Genomic DNA, 25,400 nt, shown 5'->3' on the forward strand with positions numbered 1-25,400 from the left:
AAGGAGAGCAAAGCTTAAATACTGAGGGGTCCGAGTACAGCACCAGTTATCTACTAAAATGGAGACAATATTGTTTGTATTCAAGCATGAATCCCGATGACATTTAACAGAGTTAATTTTATCTTTAGTTGGTATTATGAATTTTGCCTCATTCTGTTCACTCTGTTGCTTTCTTTAAAATGCCTCTCAAATTTCATTGGCACTGGACCATCGTTGGTGATTGCCACCACATGCCTGTCTAGCACAAAAACATCTTTATTACTTCAGAAAGTGTATATTTAACAGCTTGGAGATATTTGCATCTGGCTTGGAATTATGGCAAGTAATACTCATATTGAGAGAGCTGTTCATTTGGTTTTAATGAGCATAAGCTACAGCTTGCAGTCAAGGAACTACTTGAACTGAATAATATAGCAAATGAATTATTATACTGCTCAAATCTGTTCTGTCTGGGTAGTTTGATGTGCACCAGTTAATATGAGTGTGGGAAAATTTTTAACCATGGAAAATAACAGGGGGCTTTGATAGTGTTGTTGGTATCTTCTGTTTGCATCAGCTTCAGTTTTAAAACGGCAGCATGTAGATACGCATTCCAACAACAAAGTTTAAGCAATACATGTTGAAACATTTATTGATGAGGTGTAAGGAGAGAATATTCTATTAAAGTCTACATGCAAAGAAGGGAGATCCTCCCACCTCTAATGTACAAATCATTGCAATTTTCATTCCTCTTTTATAGTGGCCACTGTCTGTCTGAAATAAAATAGTTTAATGATGAAAACCATGTGAAAAGAATATACTCAGTGGTCGCTTTGCTAACATTGGTATCGTTTCTTCTCTACAGGTATTTCTGTAACGAAGAAGACTCATACATGTAAGTAATATCTTTTGATTTGGCCTTCTCTTGCAAATGGAATTCATGTTGGGCTATGCTGTGGTGCTCAGACTATTAGCTGCTGGTCTAGTCTGAGAAGGGCCAGTTTTAAAAATTCTGGTGGGTTTTCCGCTTTAGAGCCGTTCCAGTCCTTGCCTGAAATGTCATCTAAATGAATATTCAATGCATGCATATATGTGTGTGTGCTTATTTACATACGTGTTAAGTCAGAGGGCAGAAAAAGATGTGAAGCAAGGCAGAATTCCTGGTTCTAGTATGTATACTATACAGTAGCTGATAAGTAACGTATCCGGAAAATACAGGTGAGGAGAATGGTTATATTTTTATGTGTCTATTATATATGCAGTATGATTCTAAAAAAAATAAACTATTTAATTGAAAGTCTTCTGTCCCTTCCTATGCATTAATTTGTAAGGTAAATCATTCTGCGCTTGTGCTTAAGGAGCTCTTGATGAAGATGAGGAGGTCATTGTTTTGCTCTCAACCATATAAACAAACAGTCCTCGTAAATGGCGGCCTTGGAAATGGACGTGGATGCGTGCATTTACTTATCTATATGTTTATTCTGAATCTTCTTCAAAGGCATCATTACTGGGGATCAGCTCTCATCTACTCTGCAGTGAGTCAGAAGCGCAATTCCAAGAAAATGTTCCAGTTTGTAGCTGAAGGAGTTATGCTGAGATTCTTTGGATACTGTGGAGGTTTGGAAATCTGGTAGTGCAGGAATTGTACTTGCCCTGGATCAGGTGATAAAAATAGGTGGTATTTACAGAGATATATGCATTTTAACGGAGTTATGCATTTGAAGTATGTTCACCGCAGCTTCTGGGGTTAAAGTGGTGTCATGAAGTGTCTTACACTAATTTCATTCTTATTTCATTCCTGGTCCTCGTCTGCTTAGGTGAGCTTGCTGCTTAATGCATTCTTAGGGTCAGATCTGCTTTGGCCGAATGCATATATAGTTTCCTTTGAACTTTGTGGGAGTTACAGATAGGCATCTGAGGGCAGAATTTGACCCTTACGTTTTTGGTGAATATTTGAGCTCATGCTGACTGAGATTGACAGTACAGGAGACTGAAGTCCTCTGTATATCCGCAGGCCAGGCATTGTACAGACAACTTCCTTGCACAGCCTTGCCCATGAGCTCAACCCTGGCCTGGAGCGACCACCCTCTCTAGAGGTGGTAAGTAATTCAGTATTTATGCTAGCTCAGTCTTGGGCCTCTCTCGTATAGAGGCTAATGACTGTACGTGGTGGTTTGTAACGTTCCGCCTGGAATTCAGCTGAAATCACCCTATATATATTCTGTATACAGCAGTGTCATATACTGACCTGCTAGAAGAGTCACATCTGCAGTTCCAGTATTCGATACTTTTTGTAGGGAAGATTAAATAGTAACCACAGACCTAAAGAGAGTAGGAAATATGCTCTTAAGCCATACCAGACTGATAAAGTGTTGTCATCTTGTATATCTCAGTGGATGCTGTGTTTGAGACCTATGATGAAAGAAAGATGTATTCATCAACTGTTAGATGATGAGCTACTGTTCACCATATATGGCCTTTAATCTGGTTAAGACAGAAATTAGGGTCCAAGGGTCTTCTGTGTTGAGAACTCTGTGCTATTCTAAGAGAACTGTCAAAGAGTAGTTCCCCAATTTGTTAATCAGTTGTCATGCAATTGCTGAAGCATGAACAAGAAAGTTCTCTGAATAATGGGAAGATAAGCTTGCCCATTAAGAAAGGATTAAAATAGAAGGAGCAATATGCTGTAATTGGCATGATGAAAATGCAGGCTACATTTGCTAGCAAATATGTAGGAGGCTTCATTCAGTTTTGGTTGAAGTTCTTTTAGAATTCATTCCTGTTATGACAAATTCTCATAGAGCGGGAATTAATGTAAATTGTGCATCTTTGGCATTTTGGCATCACACACAATAAGCATTTTTTTCCCCTTATTGCCTAGAATTTTTTATTATTATTTAATAGAAGAAGTAGATGTCAAAAATCACAGTTTTGCAATGACTTGGGAAAAAATAATTTTATGTAAACACCTAAATGCAAAAATCACAACTCAAATCTGAGTTGTTAGCAACTACAAATGACAAGGAGAGAGTTTTTGTGTATCAAATCAATCTAGAGCTTGCCTATCACTCTATATCAGTATCTATAACATATCCAAAGTAAGTTACATGGAGTAGGATTTCTGCAAAGAAATTTCGAAAGCATTCTCAAAAACACTTTGTGAATTGTATATATGTCTTCATCCACATTTCTAAACAGTAGTGGAGATGTCTTCTTATTCCAAGTTTACAATGTATGGCATACAAGGTTGTTGACTGACTGTAAAGTAACACTTATTTCTAATAACCATTTGACTTTATCAGTGGAGTATAATGCCAGAAAGTTTGATATATTATGCATTTGAAACATCAGATTAATCCTTCTCAGACTCCATCCTAATAGCCATTTTAATGGTGCAGGTTTTGAAATTGGTGGTTGTGTCTCCACTACTTAGTCCTTTCTAGTTTTATTGTTTGATATTTTGGGTATATTTTACCCCTTCTGGGCATTAGTCTGTGACACAAGCATTCTGTCAGCTGAAGTTGAACTACTGTGCTGATGACAGGTGCTTAGGTCATTTCTGAATCAAACAGTAGTTCAGTATTTGTACACATGCAATATAGTGCTGAAGAAATATAGGTCTTTCATAATGTAACTAGCTAAATAAAACCTGAGAGATTTTCACTCTTTTTGATATAACTGATTTTATCCAAGTATTCTGTTTCGTTAGCTGCTTCTCCTCATACTCTTTATCAGAGTTTGAGCATTACAAAATGTGCCATTTTTAAACAGGGAGTGTAATACTCTTTCAAGCAGCACTAAAGGAATAAATTTTGTCAACCCCAAAATGCAGTTCATCCCTCAGTAGATTAAACAAGCTTTTGAAGTAAAAATTCATGCCTTCTGTCTACCTGCAGAACTATTCTCTCTTGGGCTTACATGGCGATTTGTTAGGTTAACCATCACCTTATATAACCTTTAGTCTAGCTTAGTCAGATGGTAGAGGCCAATCTCTATCCTATCTCATCTTCCATACAAAGTGAGACTTCTGGTGTTTCAGTTTTTTTGACTCAAGAAAGATATGACGGACACTTAGATTCTTTTTTGATCATTTAATTTGCACTAATATTTGTAATACAACCCTCTTCCTTTCATGTTTCATATCCTGAATAGAAAAATACTCAAAGTGCATGGTAACTTTGATGTGCAGCTTCAGCCTTTTCTGCAAATTCAGACAGGCGCTGTTGTATCAGTAATAATAAAGATCTGAAATTCTGGGGAATGGAAGGCTGCAAAGGACTTGGCTTTTCATACAAACTGGTTCAGGTTTATACTCAGTCCTGAAGTGTGTAGTATTTAATTTCTGGCATCTTAAATCTAAATCTTGCTATACTTCACGCAATGAGTTTGATGGCCTCTACCAGACCACTTGTGACTCAGAACCATCACACACATAAATCACCTTATTTTTCTCCAGATCATTTCTATATCCTGGGCACTGACTTAAGTCAGTTTGCCTTGACTGGCTATCAAAGTAAAGGGTGGTTTCCTGTGGATGCACTCGGAAGGCTAATATTGTAATGAATCTGCAATGTAATGGAACCTTCTTCTCTCACTATTTGACTTGCAATGAACCACAGTCGGAAGCTTCAAAGGAGTTTGATTACATAGCTGGAGATCCTATCTGCATAGAGGTCCAGGTAAATTCAGTTATTTGCTTACTTGACATTTTTATGATAGAAAACACCACACGGATTTTGCACAGATTTTTTCCTTTCACACAATTTTCTGTGTATGTCTCCAGAAAGCCATGCAAGACTACCTTCCATGCATTGGTAAGTTGTTCTGCAGCAGAAAAGAATGAGGAGCCCTAGCTCCTAATGACACATACTTGTCAGTGCTAAGGCAGGGACCTTGGGGGAGTGCTCTCACCTGGACTAGATTAACCCAGGTGCTACTTCAAACTAGGAACTGCTCATTGGGTTTAACTTCCCAGTGACGGTGCACCCACAGACCACTGTCAGCATGTAGTGTGGGTGATGACCCTTTGTGAGCTGAGTCCAAAGCTGTTTGACAACTGCCTACTTCATGCACTTAGATTAAGTTATCACCGTTTGGAGACGAGAGCCTGTTTCTCTGGGTAGTCCTAGCAATAGATAGCCAAGTGCCTCAGTTCCTATGCCTGGACCAGCTCACTTTTCAGGGAAATTTAAGATTAAGACCTACCAGCCCGGTCTGTTCTCTCATGCCCTTATGATAAGGACTTCTCTTATTGGTAGTGGAACTTTTTAGTCATGCTACTTTGCCACTATTCTTTCCTAAATGTCTGACTGTCTTGAGTCAGATGTTAAAGGCCGCTGCAAAATGGTGTTCAAAATGTGCACCTCATTTTCTGTTCACAGCAATCTGATTAGTTAAGCCATTGGGAGGTTCAGCTTCATCTCAAACATATATGTATAGAATACTTTGCATTGCTTCCTGAGGTAGAATTAGGCCAGGGCAGATATACCTTCTCAGTATCTGGACAGGTTTAGTGTGGACTGTCACATTTCAGCATGTTACTACTTGTTACCTACTCCCTGAATTACCACAGGTTTTGACACTTGCTGCTTTATTCTGTGTCACTGCCTGGTAATGTGTGATACTGGCAGAAACAGTGTCTGGCGATTGTGCTGTGTAGATTGCATTGTGGTAGGTAACAACAGTGAGAAAGCCACTATTAGTGATCCGCGGACTAATTTTGTTCATCCTTTATTATCTGTGTTTTCTTGTGATGCAAATAGATGTACTAGAGTATCACATTCAGCACTGTATATTTTATATTTTCATAACCCAAGATATATCCAGATTTAACAGAAAATACTTCTACCAAAACCCTCTATAGATTAAGACTCCTTTTATCTCTAAGATAGTTGCCCTTTATTTCAAACTTGGCACTTCTTGCATTTCGTGATTTACTGAAATAGATATTCTAGAGTAATTTTTCTTTAACAGTTATGTCAGTAGGCATCTCTGTATGAATTTCTTAATTTTGGATTAAATATTCCTGACTTACACTGAAATTATCCTTTAAGTTAGTTTCTGGCAGAGAAGAAATGTTTCTAAAGCTAGGTGCTGATTTTAACGACATGAGCTCCTGCTGGAAAATTAAGCGGGGACTGTGTGCTTTCAATTTTTATCACTAAATAAAGCATTTGCATTAAGAGTTGGCAGCTTTGTTGGCAAAAGGTGGAGGTAAACCAGTAAACCCATCTCTTCTGCTGAGATACCACACCAAGCACCTCTCCCGACCCCTCCCCTCACTTCCACATCACACCCTGGGACTATTCCTACACTCATCTCGTAGCAGCTGTTGGTCTAGAGAAGTATCTTGACTCTGTGTACTTCAGTGAGACTTACCTTCAAGCTAAGTGGCCGGTTCACGTTGCGAGTCGACACTGCAATTGGAAGGTTTGATTTTTTGATCAGTTTGAATGTGTACTGCCTACTATATTTAACAAGACCTCAGAAGTTGGAGTGACAAAGTTCAAGTGCCTCAATAGATACCTATTATCCTGACAAGCCCCTCAGCTCTTGGCTGGAGCCTGGAGTGCTGTAGCTTCATTGCTGCTGCAGCATGACTAGCCAAAACAGGGTGTCTTGTTCTTTAGGCAGAGGCACGCTATTAATACTATCCTGAGCAGAGATCCATTCCTAAATTGTGTCCTTTGTATCTTTGGCTCTAAGCAGTTGCTAAGGAAAGGACATGGCTTGTTAGAGACTAAGAGGCTGATTTGGGGCAGGAGACAGCTCTTCAGCTTCTCAGATGTCCAAATATCCTAGAACTGTTGTTCACCAAAGTTCTACAAGCGTATTAAGGTTTGCAGCTTAATTGAACCCAAGACCTAGATTTCTCTTTTTCTCTAATTTTACTTTTAACATTATATTTATAGCCACGGCTGAAGATTTCTTCTTGAATTTTGTTAGTTATTTTGCTTAATTGCATTAAAGGGAAAATAACTGATTTTTTTTTCTGATCTGACTTATAATTACTTAGTACGTCTACTGTGCGTTGTATCGTCTACTTCACCTCATGTTTTTTGTGTGCCAGCTAAAGTAAGTAAATGATAGTTTTCCCTCACAAAATAGGAGCCTGCAGAAAACTGATGGTTAACAGAATCTGCTGTTAGCACCAAAGCCTAAAGAGAACAGGTGAAAACTAAACCCTGTCCCCTGAGGCCAATAAAATAGCTGTTTGGTCCCCTGTGTGTAACCTCCTAATAACTTTACTGGGCAGCCTTAAGATCCCTTGGGGGCTTCTCTGCAAGAGCACTCCCTCTCTTTGTTCAGATTGCTTATTAAAAATGATTTTATAATGAAGTTGCCTCAAATAGCAGCTACTTTCCTACTTGTCCTTGAAGCACTGTTTGCCCTGGTGAAGAGTCTGAAGACAACTATCTAGGGCTTTTCTCTTGTTCAAAACTTTTACTGAACTACTGCTACACTTTTTTTTTTTTTTCCTGTCAGCCAAAGAAAACCTCTTCATCAGCAGCTAGATATTGTACCTTTACTCCTGCTTTGAAGCCATCCCTGTAAAAAGTTAGTTTTGGGTGCCAGCATTATCAATTGATCAGTTTTAGTCCCTGCCACACAAAACACTATGGCAGGGACTTGTTCAGTGCTTGCGAGAGAATGAATGTTGTCATCTTGTTCTGGTGACCAAGTTATTGAGTGCCTGGGCAAAGATGAAGGCATTGTTAAATAATGGGGAGAGGAGGGAATATTTCTAAAATCGGAAAATATTTCTGGCTGTCTTGGGAGAAAGAGTACGCAGAGTGACAATGCTGCATGTGAATGTGTGACACTCATGACATGGATACAGGTGAAAATCTGTGGATGCTCTGGTTCTTCATGGTAGGTCTCCAGCAGTGAAACACTTTCTCTGTGAAGGTTCTGATATTTGTGAGAGAGACTAGCCCTTTGCCCCTGTGGAAGCAGGTGTGGGTAAAGCATTGGGAGAACTTTTCATTAATGTATGTTTTATGCCCTCACAGAATAACTGGTCAGAAGTGAGACAAATCTGATGCCTCTAATCTTCTATTAGCTTCCCAAAAGCTTGGCTTCTGCCTGGGCCCCAACCCTTTGGCACGGTTGGAAGGAACATGTAATTTTCTCTAAGGCAGATGGAGCAGGCAATTAAATGCACTGCCCTGGAAGTCCCATGGGGAACTCTGTCTATTAGCCGTACTTGAAGCTAATGTCAAGTCTCTTCTCTGGTTCTGTTCTGAGTATATGGAGCAGCTTCTGTCTACATGGGATTTTTGGCTGTAACCGTTAATTATGGACTTATTTTACTCAGAGTTTTCTGGCAAATACCTTGAGATAGGTTTTGCTGTGCCTCTATAACAAAGTAGCATGCAAACTACACAAAGGTAAAAAAACTGCAGAGATGAAAATTTATTTTGGCAAATGAAGACTGGTAAGGATTTGCAAACTGTTAATCATCCAGTATTAAAATGTATATGTGTGTGTGTATGTTAGATTATAGTTCAGATGCTTGTAAATTACAGTTACCTAGCAAACTCAATTAGACAAGGCAGAAGAAAGGAAGCTGTCTTAAATTTCGCAGGTCTTTATCTAGCCGTAACTCCTGACCCTTTCCATGCCTCTAATACATATTAATAGAGGTTACAAATGAACGAATTCCAATTCTGCTCGCACTTCATTTCTTTTTCTGATCTACCCTGTGGAAGCATTACAAGATGGGCAGAGACATTCTCTTTCATGTTTAAAAAATGATTTGGAGGCCCATGTTTTAAGGAATGATGAAGTGTTGGGACAGCATTAGGAGGTTTCTGACATTAGACACCTAAATTCTGTCGGTCTGGTTGATGGATATTAAGAGATTGTGGATGTGACTTAAAAATAATTTTCAACCGTTTGTGGATGTAGGCGGTAAATACATTGGGAACATCTGCCATGTTCCCTTATACCCAAGTCTTGCCTTACAATTCCCCAGCAAGTTGTTCCTATGCCTTTTGTACCCTTCTCTTTTCTATTAGTTCCTAAGGCCATTTATCTGATGTTAGAAATACTGAATTAAGTCACGAATGTCCCTCGTGCAAAGCACTTGTAACAGAGAAAGCATAGGACTGATCTGAATCCTACGGCAGCTGCGTTAAGGATTCCTATTGGCTGAAATGTGCTCTGATCAGATCTTAAAACACATTCTCTTCTTTTGTTGTTGTTTCTAAAGTCTCCTGTCTTTAGAACTCTCACAGCTGTTACATGAAGTTAATGTTTCCAGCTTGATCAGAACAGCTATCCACAATTTTGGTACGGTTGTTGCTTACAGAGGAGAACTGTGTTATGGGCATGTTATTTTACTCTCCACACTCTGAGACTTTAATCCAACTCTGAGAGCAGTAGAAGTTACTCTTGGCAAAGTCATGAAGTTAAATAATTTTTGCAGTTTTTGAGTGGATTGGGCACCAGAAAACTGACAGATGAGACTTGTCCAAATCTGCTTTTGCATTTTGGATATTTTTCAATGCAAACAATGTGAAAACAAATAGGAAGTGTTAGTGCTCACGACTTTCTTCTTTAGTATGTGGGTCGCATATTTTGACTCTGAATAGTCTGAGTCTAGGCAGCTCTAACTACACATACAGAGAAACAGCAATACACTGGAAGCCTCTTTACTACATCCTTTGCAATAGTTTCCTAAAAGATAATCATACTTACTAAAGAAGACTTGTGCAAGACACTGTCAGTTTGATCTGAACAGTTCCCCGAGTCACATCAGTCTTTACAGAAAGGTAAGTCTTTGTCTTTGTGAATGGATTGCGACCAAGTACAGCAAAGTGTTGGGATTAAATTAGGACTATAGCATGATCTTTACGCCTGGTAGCCCCTTTGTTCAAAGATCAAAAGTCAAAGTGTTTTCCCAAAGTAGATGGTTTATTCCCGTGAACCTATCACTGCTACTTTTTTCACACATTGAGAAGAGTCTGTCCTCAGAGTTTTCTGCTCACGTTCATTTCGTTTCATGACATTGTTTCTTATAAAACAATACTGCATTTTTGTTGTTGTAAGGCTGAATTCTAATGATTCTAGAGCAAGCTCAGTCATATGGACTTCTCCAAGGTTGGTATCTGAACCAAAAAAAGCACATTTTATTACCTGAATTTTGAAACCAGGGACTGATTCCATCATTCCTAATAGACTCGTTTATTTGACAGTGCATTGCTAGACTTGTGCAGTTTCCTTTCTGAAACAACTATTGAACCTGAAAAGGGCTTTTTAATGTATGTTGATGGCTAACCTTATTAGGACTGTAAAAATATTGGAAGTTTTTGCAGCCTTTCTCTGAGAACATCAACCTGGAATTATTTAAATGTTCACCCCAGTTGGGAGCATAGTTTCATGCAGGCAACATATAAGGCAGCTCCTTATGGCAGATCAGGTAGTCACTCTAACTCATACTGAATAGCTTGTTCTTAATCTTATGACCAAATGATGCTGATATTTGTAAAGTTCTTATTTTAAAAACAGTTTTGCTGGTCAGAGTTTTTTTCCCCGTTAGGTCTGCTAACATGATGAAGTATCGTTAATGCTCACCTGAAGAGGACAAAAAGCCTCAAAGGGCAGTGTGGGTCAGTTTGAAGAACTAAAATTTGGGGTTGAAAAGCAAGAACAGAAACAGATTCACCCAAAATTAAATAGAATCCCAACGGAATTTGGGATACAGACTTTTTAAAATTCAACTTTATTTTTCTTTCTTCGTAACAGTTAAAATGGTTTGAGGTATATTGACAAAATGCTACATCTTTGGGGGGGAGCAGGCAGGGAGAGCAGTGCAGACAGCTTTTCAGAAATCTTGCTAGATATGAGTTATAGTTAAATAGGAGTACAGGTGATTCTTGGGGTTCCTATGGATCAAAAGATAGTGACAGATACTTTGATTCAAGTTTCTGAGTACATAAATGCCATCTGCATTTGCGTTTGTAATTTGCATGAGGGATGCAAAGATCCGCTTACCTTAACTATGCTCACATACAAATTGCTTATGCAAAATTCTTCATTAAACCAAAAGACTCAGAACATGTGGTGCCTGGTGTTATTTTAGTATGGGGGAGTAGTTGGATTTCCTGTTGTATTTTAATAGCTGTGTTTCAATTTAAAACAGGAGAAGAAATATTGTGCTTTCATGATATAAGAAAAAAACCACAATTTTTCTATAATGCCATAATGATTTCCTTTCGATCAACTATATGTGTACTATAAAAGCATAGTTAAAATATGCATGATTTGGCATATACAGATGTGCTTATTAGCACACATTGAAATACACATCATAATACTGAAATAGCTTTTTTCTAAATATGTTTCACACAGAGAGAGACAGAGAGGAAAAGAGTCGGTATTACTAAGTACCAAAATTACATCCTCCAGTCTGAATACCTTTGAGTTCCAGTGTGAATATCCTTTACTGCTTTATCTCTTGCTATTATAAGACACTATAGTTGTAGAACCTAGATTTGGTCTTTAAGCCCAATGCAGTCACCTTGCCTTAAATTACTGTATTGTATGGTTTTGGATTCACTGTTCACTTCATCAAAGGAATAGATCTCACCTAAACAGAAGTTACAGTTTTAAGGGATCACAACTTGGACTTCAGGAAGCTTCTCGTCTTAACGTTACTGCCATTAATGGTAAAATCCTTGACTTAAATGGAAGTAGGATTCATCCTTCAATGAGTTATTGTAAAAAATATAATCAGTAAATTAAACAGGAAGCCTTGACAAAGAGGATGATGACTTTGCTGCAAAAACTAAGACTGTTGTGAGACCTTTTTGCTATCTGGCTTAGCTTCTCCTGTATGTATGATTGGTTCTTGTTTAAAGTTAACATAAACTATCGGTTGCCAGTTGTAGCAGTGGGACTTGCTGAACAACAGACTAGACACACCCTCAAAGCAATTTCCTCTTCTTTCTTTTTTTTTTTTTTTTTTTTTTTTTGAGATGTTTACCACCAACTTCAAAAGCCAGTTCACAACAGTGATGGTATTCTTGCAGTCTTCTGGAAATTCATTTTAGGCTTTATTTAATCTCTATGCAACGGGGGTAGGGAAACTTCTGGTTTCAGAAAGCCAGTAAATGACCAAAGCCATTTAGTGATTTCCTTTTAGATATAGTCATCAGTTGATAACCATCCTTCCCACCAATGTTTGTCTGAAGAGCTGTTTCCTTATCTTTGTTACTGTTACCTAACTGATACATAGATAGGTGTGATACTTGCTGGCTGTAAAGACAACTTTTACAGATAAGGCAAGTTTCCTGTTTAAACTCTTAACATTTCTTTCACTCTGACCCGTTGCTCTTTTTCCCTCCCTATATTGCCAACTTACTCCAGAGTTATGGTCCTTGAAGTAAAAATGGAAGTAAAAGGGTCATCCAAAAAGATGGTTTTACATGCTGTTTGAGGACATAAGAGTACTTAAAGAATTGTCCTGTTGAACAGAGCTTTTGATATTTCAAAAAATATTTCACTGAAATAGTCTAAGGGTTTTTTTCTGCAGTTTTCAGGACGAAGGTAGGAAAACCCCTTGTTAACTCAGAACAGGGTGAGTAGCGTGTCCTTCACCTGGAATGGTGGTGACTTGACTTTAAGAGCTGGCCTAGAAACAAGAAAGTTCAGGTACTTCAACCTTAAATTCCCACATCCTGTTATCATGACTTCACCACCTCACTGTCAGCTGTTTTGAGAGCAGATTTTAGCATGAAATCCTGTCCTTGATGAAGCAGCAATATATATTCCTCTGGAATATTTCATCTTTGACAAGCAAACAATGTTGTCATCAAAAAATCCCCAGCCATTTCTAACAGGGAACCTTAGGAAAAAGACACAGAGAACTTTGACTTGGGAGCAAATAGTTTGTGAACCTATTAATATTCTTTGTGAAACTAATACCTGACAATCCCACTTTGCCAAGAAAATTCCCCCTACTGCATGTTATTTTGCTGCTTTTCACTGACACTGGATGGGAGGATAGTCACTCCAGGTAGGAACCTATCACTTGTTTTGCAAATAGACTGCTTTCCTCACTCCAGGGTTAAATCTGCAGTTAGACTATGGTCCAGCCTAGTAAGTGGTATTGCAATATGATAAGTGCAAAACTGAGAAGGCTTATGTGTAGCTACTTACTTTCTTGACTCAAGGTATTGAGTTCCTGGTCTTGAAATCACAAAGCTGAGCATATGAATGTGGTAGACTTTTGACTATATGTTCTGGATAAGCAACAAAAGACTACCTACATATCTATTTCTACTGTATTGCGGGTGGGTGTAGGTTGTCCAGTAAATCTTAGGTGTTCTGTTGTGTCAGATTGGGCTTGCATATACAAAATGACTTAATGGCACTGGCATAGTAAACCTCCATGATGCTTCTCTCTAAATCAAACTTGATAGTGCTCTTCTTGACAACTAAAAGGTCTATTCAGCAGTTATAAATTGAATGATTAAGTGTTAGTTTGACATGGACCCCTCCCGCTGGTGGGATTTGGGTACTTGTTGAGAGACTTTAATATGCACTACAAAAGTTTGTAGAACCTGTATTATTCCATTCTCCCTCTTCCCTTTCCTGTCCCTTTGCTAATCTCCACACAAAATCTTTCTCTTAGGCACTTGTCATTAAAAAATAGCTCAATTTCTAAATAGATAAATTACCAAAGTGCAAATATAATTTGCTCAAAGCAAAAAAAAAAAAAAAAAAAAAAATTAATTCAGTAAGCTAGTTCTGAGGGACATGCCCAAAAATAATCATTCCCTTTATTAGGTTAGTTCATTGCTGGATAATAAATCCAGAAGAAGTTTCTAATTAACTATTTAAGTAGTGTTAGCTCAAGTTAATCTTTTCTGCTTTTAGCTTCTATTGTTTTCCAGTTTGCAATCACTGAACACAGTTAAATGGACGATCCCTTTGATGGGTTTTATGTACTTGTTATACATTTGCTTCCAAATAGTTTTGAGGTTATATTTCTATTATGATTGTTGTTATTCTTAAAGCTTTAGAGGGACAGAAGAAAAAGGAAAGAAGAAGCAAAAAGAAAGAGGAAAGGATGTAGTTACTATTTATCTAAAAGTTGTGTGTCAATTCGATATATTTGTACCTATTATGTAAGAAGAGAGACAGAAGCTTCGGCTGAAGTAGGTGGTAAAATCGTATATAAAGAAATGGCAACAGGAACTAAGTGATGGCAAATTTTATATTTGATCCATTAAAGGTCTTAAACTTCTGTTTCCTTCCAGTGAGATCATAACTCATCACACTACTACCTACATGCATCAAGCTAAACATGCCCAGATTACAAGATTACAAGAGCAAAAGTGTTCAGCCTCTTTCAAAAAAGCACTTGTAGGATGCTTCCTGTAGGAATCTGCATATAACAGCAACTACTAATTTAAATCTGATGCTGTCCATACTCTGAACATATCATATTCGTGAAAACACTCTTTTTCTTTAAAGGCTTCACTTTCTACATGAAGCCTTCACTTCTTTAATTGTTGCACTGTTGATTTTCCTCATGAGATTTTTTTTCCCATCAGAGAAGAGAGATGATCAAAGACAGGTGCAGTGACATAAAGAAAAGAGAAAAGTTGTGTAACTTCTGGAATCAGTAGGAAAACTGCCCTTGGTTTTAGAGCCAGAAAATCTTGTTCATTGCAAAATGGTATGGCTTCTCCTGTATGCCCACAGTGTACAGCATACTGTATTTAGTTGGGTTTTACTCTATTGTACAGGTATTAACTTAAGTAAGGAAAGAAACTAGGATCTTATCAGACTCTTTGCCAATCAGGTAATACAGTTCTCCCAAAGCGCCCCATCCATGTGTGTCAGCTCTCTCTACTTCACTTATCAAATGCGGCACTCGTGTCTTTTGGTGCTTTTAAATGAATTTCCAAAAACATCTTTATTCCAAATTTGAAAAGAGGTGCAAATAATTCTGTTAGCTGTTGTATTTGACCCTTCATTGGTTATTTAATATAAATGCGAATCCTAAATGTCTTGATTTTTAGTTTATGTTTTGCAGATGATTTTGTGTGTGTGTGCGCTTAGTGTTGAGAAAAGTATTTCCATTTCATTTCTAACCATGGGTTTTTCATGGAAACAAATCATCTATAGCACATTGTATTTCTATGAAAACACAGGCTTATTAAATGTCAAACAGTTTATGTTTTCATGGCAGTCATGTTGAAATTGGCACATTCACTGTGTCAGTGTTTTATGGTGTAAGCATAAAACTGTCAGATTGTCGATGTTCAGACATGAGAAGGTCTGAAGTCTCGCACATGGAGGAGGAGAAATTAGGCTCTTGTCAATTAGCAGGTGGTGGTAATTTAGGCATGTTTGTCTGAGGCTTGTATTAAGATAATAGGAACTCCTTAGTCTGATTATCCTCAAATATTTAAGCTGATAAAGAGGTGGCATCAGTGTCGAAGTCAGAGTCATTTGTGCTTACTAAGGGCTGGCTATAAATATCAGGGTTGCTGGTGGAGCTTGAAGTGTCTTTGCACATTTAACTTTATCACTCAGCTTATACATTGCAGAAATTGTTTTAAAAAGCAAGGAAGCTGGGCGAAATGACTCCAGACGGCTGTACATACCCTGTGCTTACTGGAGCCGACGGATCTTAGGGACTATAGTAAGGGTTTTGGCATTGCCCAACCATTTGGGAATTGTAACTGCAGGTTCACGGGTCACATTGTAACAGGTTGAAAAATTACTATCAGAGCAGAGTGGCTCCTGGAAGAGAGAGCAGAGCCTACTGGGTAAGCTTACAGCAAAAGAAGTCCGGTGTCAGTAAGGCAGGGCATGTTGAATAAGCTGTAGTTTATCAGTAAGTGATCCTTGTTATATGGAAACTACACTCACATCAAAGTCTGTTATTGTTCTACTGATGGGTGTGGTGGGCATCAGACTGTTAAAGGAAAGATTAAGAAAGTATGTGATGCATATGGAACAGATGATATCCCTAAAGGATAATACTTGTACAAGAAAAGCGCTTTTAGCTCTCCTGCCCTCATCATTCTTACATTTTAAAAAACCCACAACACTATTGCCCTGCTGATCTTGACATTTCCAGTATGTATGGGTTAAAAGGCAGTAAAATCAATTTTGCTTCTATCAAGCTGTGCTATATTTTATTTTATAGTGTAAATTGATGTTGATCATATGGTGTAATTGTATACGACTCTACCTAGAAATGGCTCGTTCTTCACGTGCAAAAATTTGCAGGAGTAATTTGCAAGTTTGAGTGCAGTTGTGTATATTACCCTGTGACAGTATGCAAATAATTAGGGGGGAAAAATAGCTATTTACTTTATTATCTCTATAGGCAAAATGTGCACATTTTACGTGCACATTTAAACTGTATTTCCTCTCCTTGTGATTGTAGAAAAGCCTTCACTACCTTTCTCTGCAATGAATTCTAAGTTTCACAGTGGAATTAACTAAATGGTTTGTTTTGTTTTGAACCCTAATGGATGGGATTTAAATCCAGGTTTCACATCACACAGGAAATGTCTTTCAGTATCTTTTTTACTCTATTCTGTGGTTGTCTCTTCTGTGCAGCAAAACTGAAGACATTGCTGGAAAAAGTTGTAGCACTTGACTCAACGTAGTACAGATGCTCTAAGTTCCTTACGCGGCGTTTGCCTAGCACCTGCTCATCTCTCAAACTGCCTTGGGGGTTATTTGGCCACCCTTGTGCCTTGTGAGTCTCACGGGGAGCTGGGAGAAAACCCAGTTTCCTACTCAGCCCTCCGTGGCTGCTGGGATGTCTGCGTAAGACCATGGTTCTTCCCTTCATGGATCAAATTGCAGAACTTGATTCTTTTGTGAGCATCGCTTACACGTGCCTTTCTCAGTTCTGCCCTTACGCGTGTCTCCTAGCAGCTCAAACTATAGCTAATGACAGACATCTACCTGGTGACAAGTTTAATGGTTTGTGAAATCCTAGCCCTTGGGGCACATGCTGGCTATTGATTGTTACACACAAATGCAAAGCAGATAGTAAATTCGTTGCTTTCAGATTTAGGTGACTGAAATGGATGTTTGATTATCTGAAAGAGGTAGTGAATGTTTATAGACGTTTGCGTAACAGCCATTTTTCATTTCATCTTACTTCTAGACACAGTGGATATGCGAGACTGGCTATAATTCTGCTGCAATTGCCAATATTTTGTTTGAGTGTTGACCTATGTGTATAACCGTCACAGGGATTGTACCACATATCAGAATACAGCTGTGCTGGTATAAAGCTGTCATTTAATTTTAAAGGAAGGATGAAAACTATATAAGTGGTGCTGAGCCATGATGTCATAACCTTTGTACTGCTAATACTCTGTATTCGTACTGCGATTTTTTTGCCACATAGCAGAATAATTTTCTGATTTTTCCCCAGAATAGGTTTTCTCTTTGTGTTATCTCTTACATTAACAGTGTAACAGAAGGAAATTATAAATTCTTAGCCTTACCCACAAGCCAGAGGAAGCTTTATTGGAGATGTATAAATATTTGTTTTTATTAATGTTGCTACACTCTGTGCAAACTTCTCAGTACATGTTTATAATTTATTCATAGCTGAGCTTGGGATAGACCAAGCGTAAAGACTCCAGTCTGGAACAGTAAAGGCATGTCTACTTTACCAAGTCGTGCAGATGAAGGGGAGCAGATCTGTGCAGCAAAGACTTCACACAGAGGATCTGACATCCACACTATACCTGGTTCAGGGTTGGTCTGTTTGTTGACTTTAGAGTAGGCCTAGTCTGGTCTCATGAAGCCTATTGCAGCTGGAGTGAATTATGTGTTGTCTGGGAGTGCATCTTTCAGTTTAGTTTCATCGGAAAGGAATCCTGTTCATGTGCTCCGAGGCCACTCTGTGATGCAAACCAAAACATAGTGAAGCGATGGGGAGAGCTGGTTCAAAAGCACACTCCTGATCTGAACTAAAACGCTGTTGGAGACACACACTAGAAAGCTGCAAGTGCAATTTCTGGATGGGACTAGAAATTTTGTAGCAAAGTAGTATTTGCAGTACCAATCTGCTAAACTGCCTGTGGCAAGTCTCCTTGCTTTCCTCTAGCCTTTATGTTCTCGCTGAAGTGGTCCCCATGCTGCTGCCCCTTTCAGTCACATCACGGGGACAGCTGACTCCTCCGCTTTTCCAGAAGCCACCCGTATGTACAGATGCATTGTACAGTGAATAGGTTTGTGAAAGGACATAGTTTTCTATAAATATGAAATGTTCCTTCGTTACACTGTATAATAACTGCTGAAGGATGATTATATTAATCTTTTAGCATTGCCCCTGTTTAGAATTAGGTGATGGTTGGAGAATGCTCTTTATACTGTTCTTCAGTTTGTAAAGGAATGTCAGACTGATCTTCTGTTTTTTCTTTCAATTTGTATCGTATAGCATATCCAGTATAAGAACCTGGAGTTCACTCCAGTATGTAAGGAAGTACTGGAATTCAGTATTGGTAATACTACCACTATTGGAGAGAAAGCATTTATTAGGGTGGAGAGGGGAGAGGATGTTGTGTCCCCTGCACATCATGAAAATGATCACTGAAATGCAGCTTTTAATGCTTCTCTGTATTATTTTTCTATGGATTTCAGGCCCAAAAGCTACATTGCTCATTATGGCATATGTTGCTTCCGTTGCTCATAGCAATGGAGATCCATGAAGAAAAGAGGAAAACAAGGAGGTGTTCTGTAAGGAAGAGTTTTCCACACAGAACCCAATTCTTTTGCAGGTCTACAGGTGTGACCTTTTTTTTGTCATTATCTATGTGCGTATGGTCCCTGATTCAGAATTTTTTCGGGCAGATTAATGTACTGCAGTAAAGCTTTTACTGCCTTCGCTTACTTGAAATTAGCCCTAGTAAATCTAACTTGGTGTTATTTGTTACAGTGCTGACAACGTGTTGCTTAGCTGAGTAACTTGTAAAAAGACTGATAATTAGCTCCTACAAGATAAGATTTTCTTTTGTATTTGGATATATGGATTGTCATTTGCTGCCAGGCTCTGCATAAGTGTATCAGTAGTTCCTCGCAGTTGTCTCTTTGGTACTTTGAACAGCTCAGCAATCTCTAGCACCTTCATCCCCATTTGCAGGTTCATGGTGAGCTATAAAAGCATGTTCCTACCCTTTTTATGGTGTTACATAGAAATGGTGCCCCAGAATCTCCTCACGTTCTAGGAGGACGCGTTTTCCTCTGAGTCACTGTTTTTGTTCTGCATCAGTGCCAGTTCATTCTCTACACTCAGTCAACTTTGTTTCTTCACCCCAAAAGTATCTAAATAGTATTAGGCATTGGTTATTTATGTTTAGGTCATCAGAACTATGGCATTTCTTTTGAAGGTTGAAGCTAAACACTGCTGTCCTTTTCTGTCATTACTTTAATAGTTGTATTTGTTGCCACTAGTAAGTGTTTTCTTTTCCTCCAAGTCTTCATTCTCAATGGAAAGGGGAAGCCCAAGCAGAGAATGCATCTGGTTTTTTTCTCAGAATTTCAATGTATTATATTTAGCTAGCTTTCATCTTGTTTTTCCATGCTCTTTTGCAGACATGTTGTTATTAATGTGAATGAGAGGGAGTCATGGACAGTGACCCTGTTGTGGCTATGTGTAAATGTGTAGTCTGTGGTTTTGTTTCTTTACATTTGCATTTTCAATGTTCTCTTTCTTTTTTGTTTAAAAATCTATTTTAAAGAATTTCAGAATTAAAAAACCCCTCACACTGGAAATGTAATGATTTGGCTGGGAAGTGTGCAATGATGGTTGGTGCAACCGAGATTTTTGTTTTTCAGTCCTTCCCTTACGCAAGCCAGTACCAACAGACCTTTAATTTACATTGCTAGCATAGAGGTATAGCTACAATAACTGCTCTGAAATATCCTTTTAAGCAGTATTTTTCGTCCACCTTTAATGAAAGGTGTCTGTTTTATATTGCTGCCCATTCATCATTCCTTGGACGCCTGCTGCCTCAGTCGGTTACTTCTGAAATCTGAGTTAACCTTCTAATGTGATCCTGCTCTCCTTTCTTCCTTGCTCAAACCTATTATTCCACAAACCAAGCTGTCCAACGTGAGTCCAGACACCTGTGAGCACATGGTGGTGGATTTTAACATCTATCGCTTATGCCTGCTGTTCCTTGGAGCGGTGGATTTTCACCACATCTGTATGAACAGAAGAGCAAAGTACCTAAGTAACCTGAACTATTCATTATGTCCTCATGGGTTTGCTTTATGTTTTCCCTCCCTGGCTTAGAACTGCCCATTGTTCTCTAATTTATTCTGCAGTCAAGAATGGAACAATTAGGCACAAACTCTCCAACTCTGGCAGATGATTAATCAAAAAAAAAATTAACTTTGGCTGATAATGCTACTGTATGAATTATGAGCTGGCTGCAACCCAGGGAATACTCCTATTGTCCCCTGTACAGACAGCCCATCCTTCCTTGACTCAAGTGCACCAGAAATAGTAAGATTTTTCATGTAATAGAATTTTAACCATTATGTTATTAAGGTTTTTAACTCCTTCGTGCAGCGTTTCTGAATCTCTATTAGCCAGCTAGCATGTAATCCTCAGGAAAAAAAAAGTAGAATTCCTTTGTATTTCAGTATAATTTGGCAGTTGAAGGGGGAGGTAGTAAATAAAATTTAAAGCATTTAGGTAAACAGATGCATTGCACAATCTTATGGTTATAATTACAAAGATTTTAATTAAAAATGCTGGCTACAAAAAATTCCTTTGCAGGCCACTGCCAGTGATTGCAAATCAGTTCCCAACCGTGCTTTGGTATTGACACATACCCAAGTTTCTGTGAAGTGTATATTTATGTTACTTTTAGTACTCTTTTTTGTAATGTTTTCATAGGCCACTGGCCTGTGCCTTACCATGGTCCTTAGCTAGCAGGCTAAGTAACACTTGGGCAATGGGGTTTTTTTTGGTTGTAGAGTATTAGTGATTCCAAAGGAACTTGAGTGACATTAACAATTGCCTGCTGCAAATGTATTTATTTCTGGGGGAAAGAATCCTAGCTTTGCTTACTAAACACAGTCTTGTTTGCATACTAGTATTATAAACCACGACTCTGAACTTGGATCTGTCAGCTCAGATCTCTAAAAGTCTTTCTGAATGACAATGCAAATCTGTAGCTCTGCTAGCTGGAAACAAGAATGATTTCCGTGATGAGCCTAGACAGAGGTTTTTTCCCCCTAAAAAACACTGTAATGAAACCCATGCTACATAAAACCTGTTTTCGCGCTGAGAAGGAGCATTACCATGTCTGCTTCTAATAATTACTTAGGTGTACTGGCACGCATATGTGATTGTTTTTCATCCATCAGCGAAAGGATTGCTAGAAAAGTGCTCTACCCCCAGTACAGGGGTGAAAAAGCAAAGGTGTTACACAGGGGCAAGAGCCTGGGTCTGCTGTGTGTGCTTACTGGACGACTGCTGATTCCAAGATTGTACTTTTCAAATTAAATTTTTAAAAAATAAGAATTGCCTTTATAAGCAAATGGAAAAATAATCAAGACATACAGTGAATCTCTGGGGCACTAATAATTAAAGTTGTTGCCAAGACTTTTCACAGTGTTCTGAAATTTTCATTAACATTTTATTTCATTCCTGATCAGCACATGGTGTTTAGCCAATTTCAGGACTGATCTGGGGGGCTTCCAATACAAGGCCATAGCTTACATGAGTACTTATCGTGAAGAGGTTCATGTAGGTCCTGCTTAGTGTTTAAACTGACTTTCCAACTCGTACTTCACATTAACAATTCAAAGGATTAATTTAAAGGACTCAGTACTGACTGTCAAAAAAAGTAGTCAAATTAAGTATAAATGAAAAGATATTTTGTAATAACTTGATCAGTTTTGGCATCGGCTTAGCTGCTGTTATCTGTAGCTAAGCTAGGGTAAGTGATGATGGGGTTTTCCAAACCTGACTTTTCATGCACATTTCTCAGCACACAGAAACAAATCCCATAAAAGAACCCAAAAAAACCTAGTCCGTAAACCACAGTGTCTCAAAGGGGACGTACCTGCCAGTAAAGGATCAGTCTGTCTTTTGGGAGCATGTTGGTTGCACAGGTTCCTCTGAAAAATGACAAATGCCAAATTCTGAGCAGAATCTGTCCATCTGTGTATTCATATCTATGGTTGCCCTCATTACCATCAGAGCTGAGTGCTTCACAGTTTTTAATATCTCAAAATCTGAACAAGGCAGAGAAACACTCTCATCTATAGAAGGAGGCCCAAGGCATGCAGAAAATAAAGTGCCACAAATCCTTTTCCAGCTCCCAGCTGTGGTATTGTGTGAACGTGCCCTAGCCCCCTTCCAGCAAAATCAGCCGTTAGCCCTGGTCAGTAATTCTGACTGCTTGCTTTTTTTTTTTTTTTCCCCTCTCCGTTGTAGATTAGGGAGTGGTTACTTAAACTGCCTCAGAAGCTGTCCTACGAACAGAAATTGAGGGTTGCCTTACTGCTGTGTGCTGCTGATCTGAGAGTAAACATCGATCCATGGCCTCAGAACTCTGTCAGCTGCCGCTGGAAGCAGTTTTCCTCTTTCTTGAAACTTTCTGGTCTAGTGCTGTTTAGTGGTCCGACTAATACCCCAGTTTCAGCCAGCACCGTGTGCTCAGAACAGGACTTCCCCTATCTCCTGGCTGTGCAATAGTCCCCTATGCTGCGTATCCCTCCTCTGAGACATGACTTTCCAATTGTTACATAGACCAACCGGGTACTACTTGTTTCCTGAGTGTGCTCTTAGTTTTCATTTTTGCGGCTGGCAACATCTGTAAATAGGGAAGCTTTTGGCACTGTCAGCTAATTGAAATTTCTGTGGGACGAAGTAGCCCCTGCTGACACTTCAATGTAACTGCTTTGCTTTCTATTAGCAAGTTTTAATTGTGTAGATAACCACGCTCTAACAAATGTACTGCTTTTAGATAGAGCTTTAATTCAGACTGCTTTAAATGGGAACGAGTAATGTTGATTGATGCTGCTGCTTAACGTTTTCTTGGGTTAATGCTAATAATTTCCAATCAGAAAATGTTTTTCTACTGCATTGCTCACGCTTTGCAAGTTCATTTCTCTGTCCCTTGCTATGCAACTTTATCAGACACTTATTAAATGTGATCCCTTCCCCTCTGTCTGTCCTCCTCCTGTGAAATCTAGGCTTGTCTTTAGTAATAGCTGCTTCATGAGACATTAAAATTAGTTTGGAAAGCCTCTCTTCCCTTTCTTCCTTATTTGAAAGCCTTTTACATTATTCTTTATATAGAAGAACATAGGAGTATTTATAATTATTATTAAGAAAAATATTTTCCATGCAGAAGTCCAGGCCCTGCCAGTGCCAAAAGAAGTGCTCTCTGGTATTTAGGGAGGAGTCTTGGGGGAAGGTAAGACTGTGCTTTGTAACGAAGGAAAAAAATAACTATGAGAAGCATTCACTGCTGCAAAGCAGATCTTTGTGAAGTTGTTGAAGGCTTTCTAAATTGGGATTGCTTACCACTTCGTGAAAGCTGCCCCTTGAACTTTTATATACTAGTGATACGTGTCCTTTTCTTAGGCTGCTCCATCTTTGCTTACCCTTGTCCCACCACTTTCCCTAGCGGTAGGGTACGGTGAGGCATTGTGACTCACCACTGCAACTGGTGGCATTCTGTAATTACTAATGAGGAAACTACTTAAGGAATACTAAAATAAAGTATAACAATTGCAGTATTCTTGGCCAAGATTGTATCATGAGCTTAGAAAGTTTGTATTATAATAAAAAACAACTAGCATTGGTAACAACAGCACAAGCTCAGTATGTTCCAGCAACCAGATTAATAACCCTCCAGTGGCCTTGCCTATGCACTTTGATTGCTGGTAAATACTGTGCTACCATATCTTTCAAATCATGTTACCTGGATGTGTGACAACATGTGCTAAAGTTTTAGTGAAACAGATCTGAAGACTCTGATTCACCATTGATAGCTGAACTGGCCTTCTGAATAAAGAACACCCAGAGTGGCCATACTGTATTTATCCATCTGGAAGGGAGAGCTGACAGTATGGAGCCTCTGAAATCTGTGAGTGTCCCATCCAAATTTGCTTTGGCAATGCAAAATTTTTAGAGGATAAAATATTTCTCTTTCTTTAAATCCAGGCTTTCTTTATGTAGCACCAAGTGACAAAATAGGCCTGATTGGTTTTACTTTTCTATATTTTTTTAAAACCTTCAGCAGTCACCTTTAAGAATCTGACCCTTATTCTTTCTGCTAGGGAGATAATTACTCACTCTCAATTGCTATCCCTAGAACCAGTTAATGAATGCTACATAATAAACAGAAGTAGGGCAGCTGGATGAGAACAATGCACAGGTGGGTAAGAAGACTTCATTTGGTGAGGAGATAATGAGCATGAGAACTTGTGGTTTGTCTAAATACCACCCTTGCCTCCTCTTCAGATAGCTCCCGCATTGTTACTGTTCTTCCTCGGTCAGTTTTTCTACTTGTTAAGTGGCAAGAGGAAGATGATTACAAAGGGGAGAGATGTTTCCTCAGCAAAAAGAGATTCAAGCCGAAGAGGATCTCCCTCTCTCCCAGACCCATCCTAAACATACTTACTTTCTCATGTACTGTTGTGCACCTTCCCAAATGAGGCCGATTCTGCAGGCAGAATAATCACTGCTTTGTGCCCGGTTTTATTATCTATCTGCAAGACTTATCCCTTCCTTCCTTAACTAAACTGTACCAAATCTAACCTTTGGAGGTGAAGACAGGATTGCTTCTTGATATAGCAGTTTATATGATGTTAGTGCTGAGAAAGAAAGCAACTGTCCTAGCCCTACCACTGCTGGTCTTGCCATCTGTATTGAAAAGCTGCATTTTCTAGCCAAGTTTTACTGTGTACCTCAGTAATATGAATCTGTCACAATGAAGTTCACTGGCCAGTAAGTACACACTCAAAAAAGGTAAGCAACACTGCTATCCAGCTGAAGAATATCAATGTATAATACAAATAAGTATTTCCTTTGCCTTGACAGCTTCTCCATAACTGCAGTTTCAGAGAGGTAGTGCATCTGTATTTTTCAAGCTAGCGCTAGGTCATTATGAGATTGGTCTTGTGTAAAGTCATAGAGGCAAATGACTCAGTGACAGGAACTATTGACGATGAACGGAGAGCCAGGCAATACGTTCTTTCTATTCTGTGTTTTGTTAACCTCTCTGACACACAGAAAGTATATGGGGTCTGAAAGTTTTTGGCTTGTTAACCGAAGTATTAATCACTTAGAAATTGCAACATTTAAGCTAGTAATGTGGTTTCTGATATTCCAAACTTGACTTTTTATAACATCCTGTTTGAACTGGAACCAAACTTAATTAAGGTAGAATTTCAGA

At 38.7% G+C, this 25,400-nt stretch overlaps 1 protein-coding gene across 1 annotated transcript in view; it reads left to right on the top strand.

Annotated features, from left to right (window-relative positions):
- RORA (RAR related orphan receptor A) overlaps nucleotides 1–25,400 on the top strand; it is a 374,756-nt gene that overhangs the window by 259,389 nt on the left and 89,967 nt on the right. Inside the window, exon 2 of the mRNA XM_054837375.1 lies at nucleotides 845–874. Within this exon, the coding sequence (XP_054693350.1) occupies nucleotides 845–874 (30 nt within the window). The remainder of the gene's footprint in view (nucleotides 1–844; nucleotides 875–25,400) is intronic.

The sequence above is a fragment of the Grus americana genome, chromosome 10 (genome assembly GCF_028858705.1).
Source record: "Grus americana isolate bGruAme1 chromosome 10, bGruAme1.mat, whole genome shotgun sequence".
Taxonomy (NCBI): Eukaryota; Metazoa; Chordata; class Aves; order Gruiformes; family Gruidae; genus Grus; species Grus americana.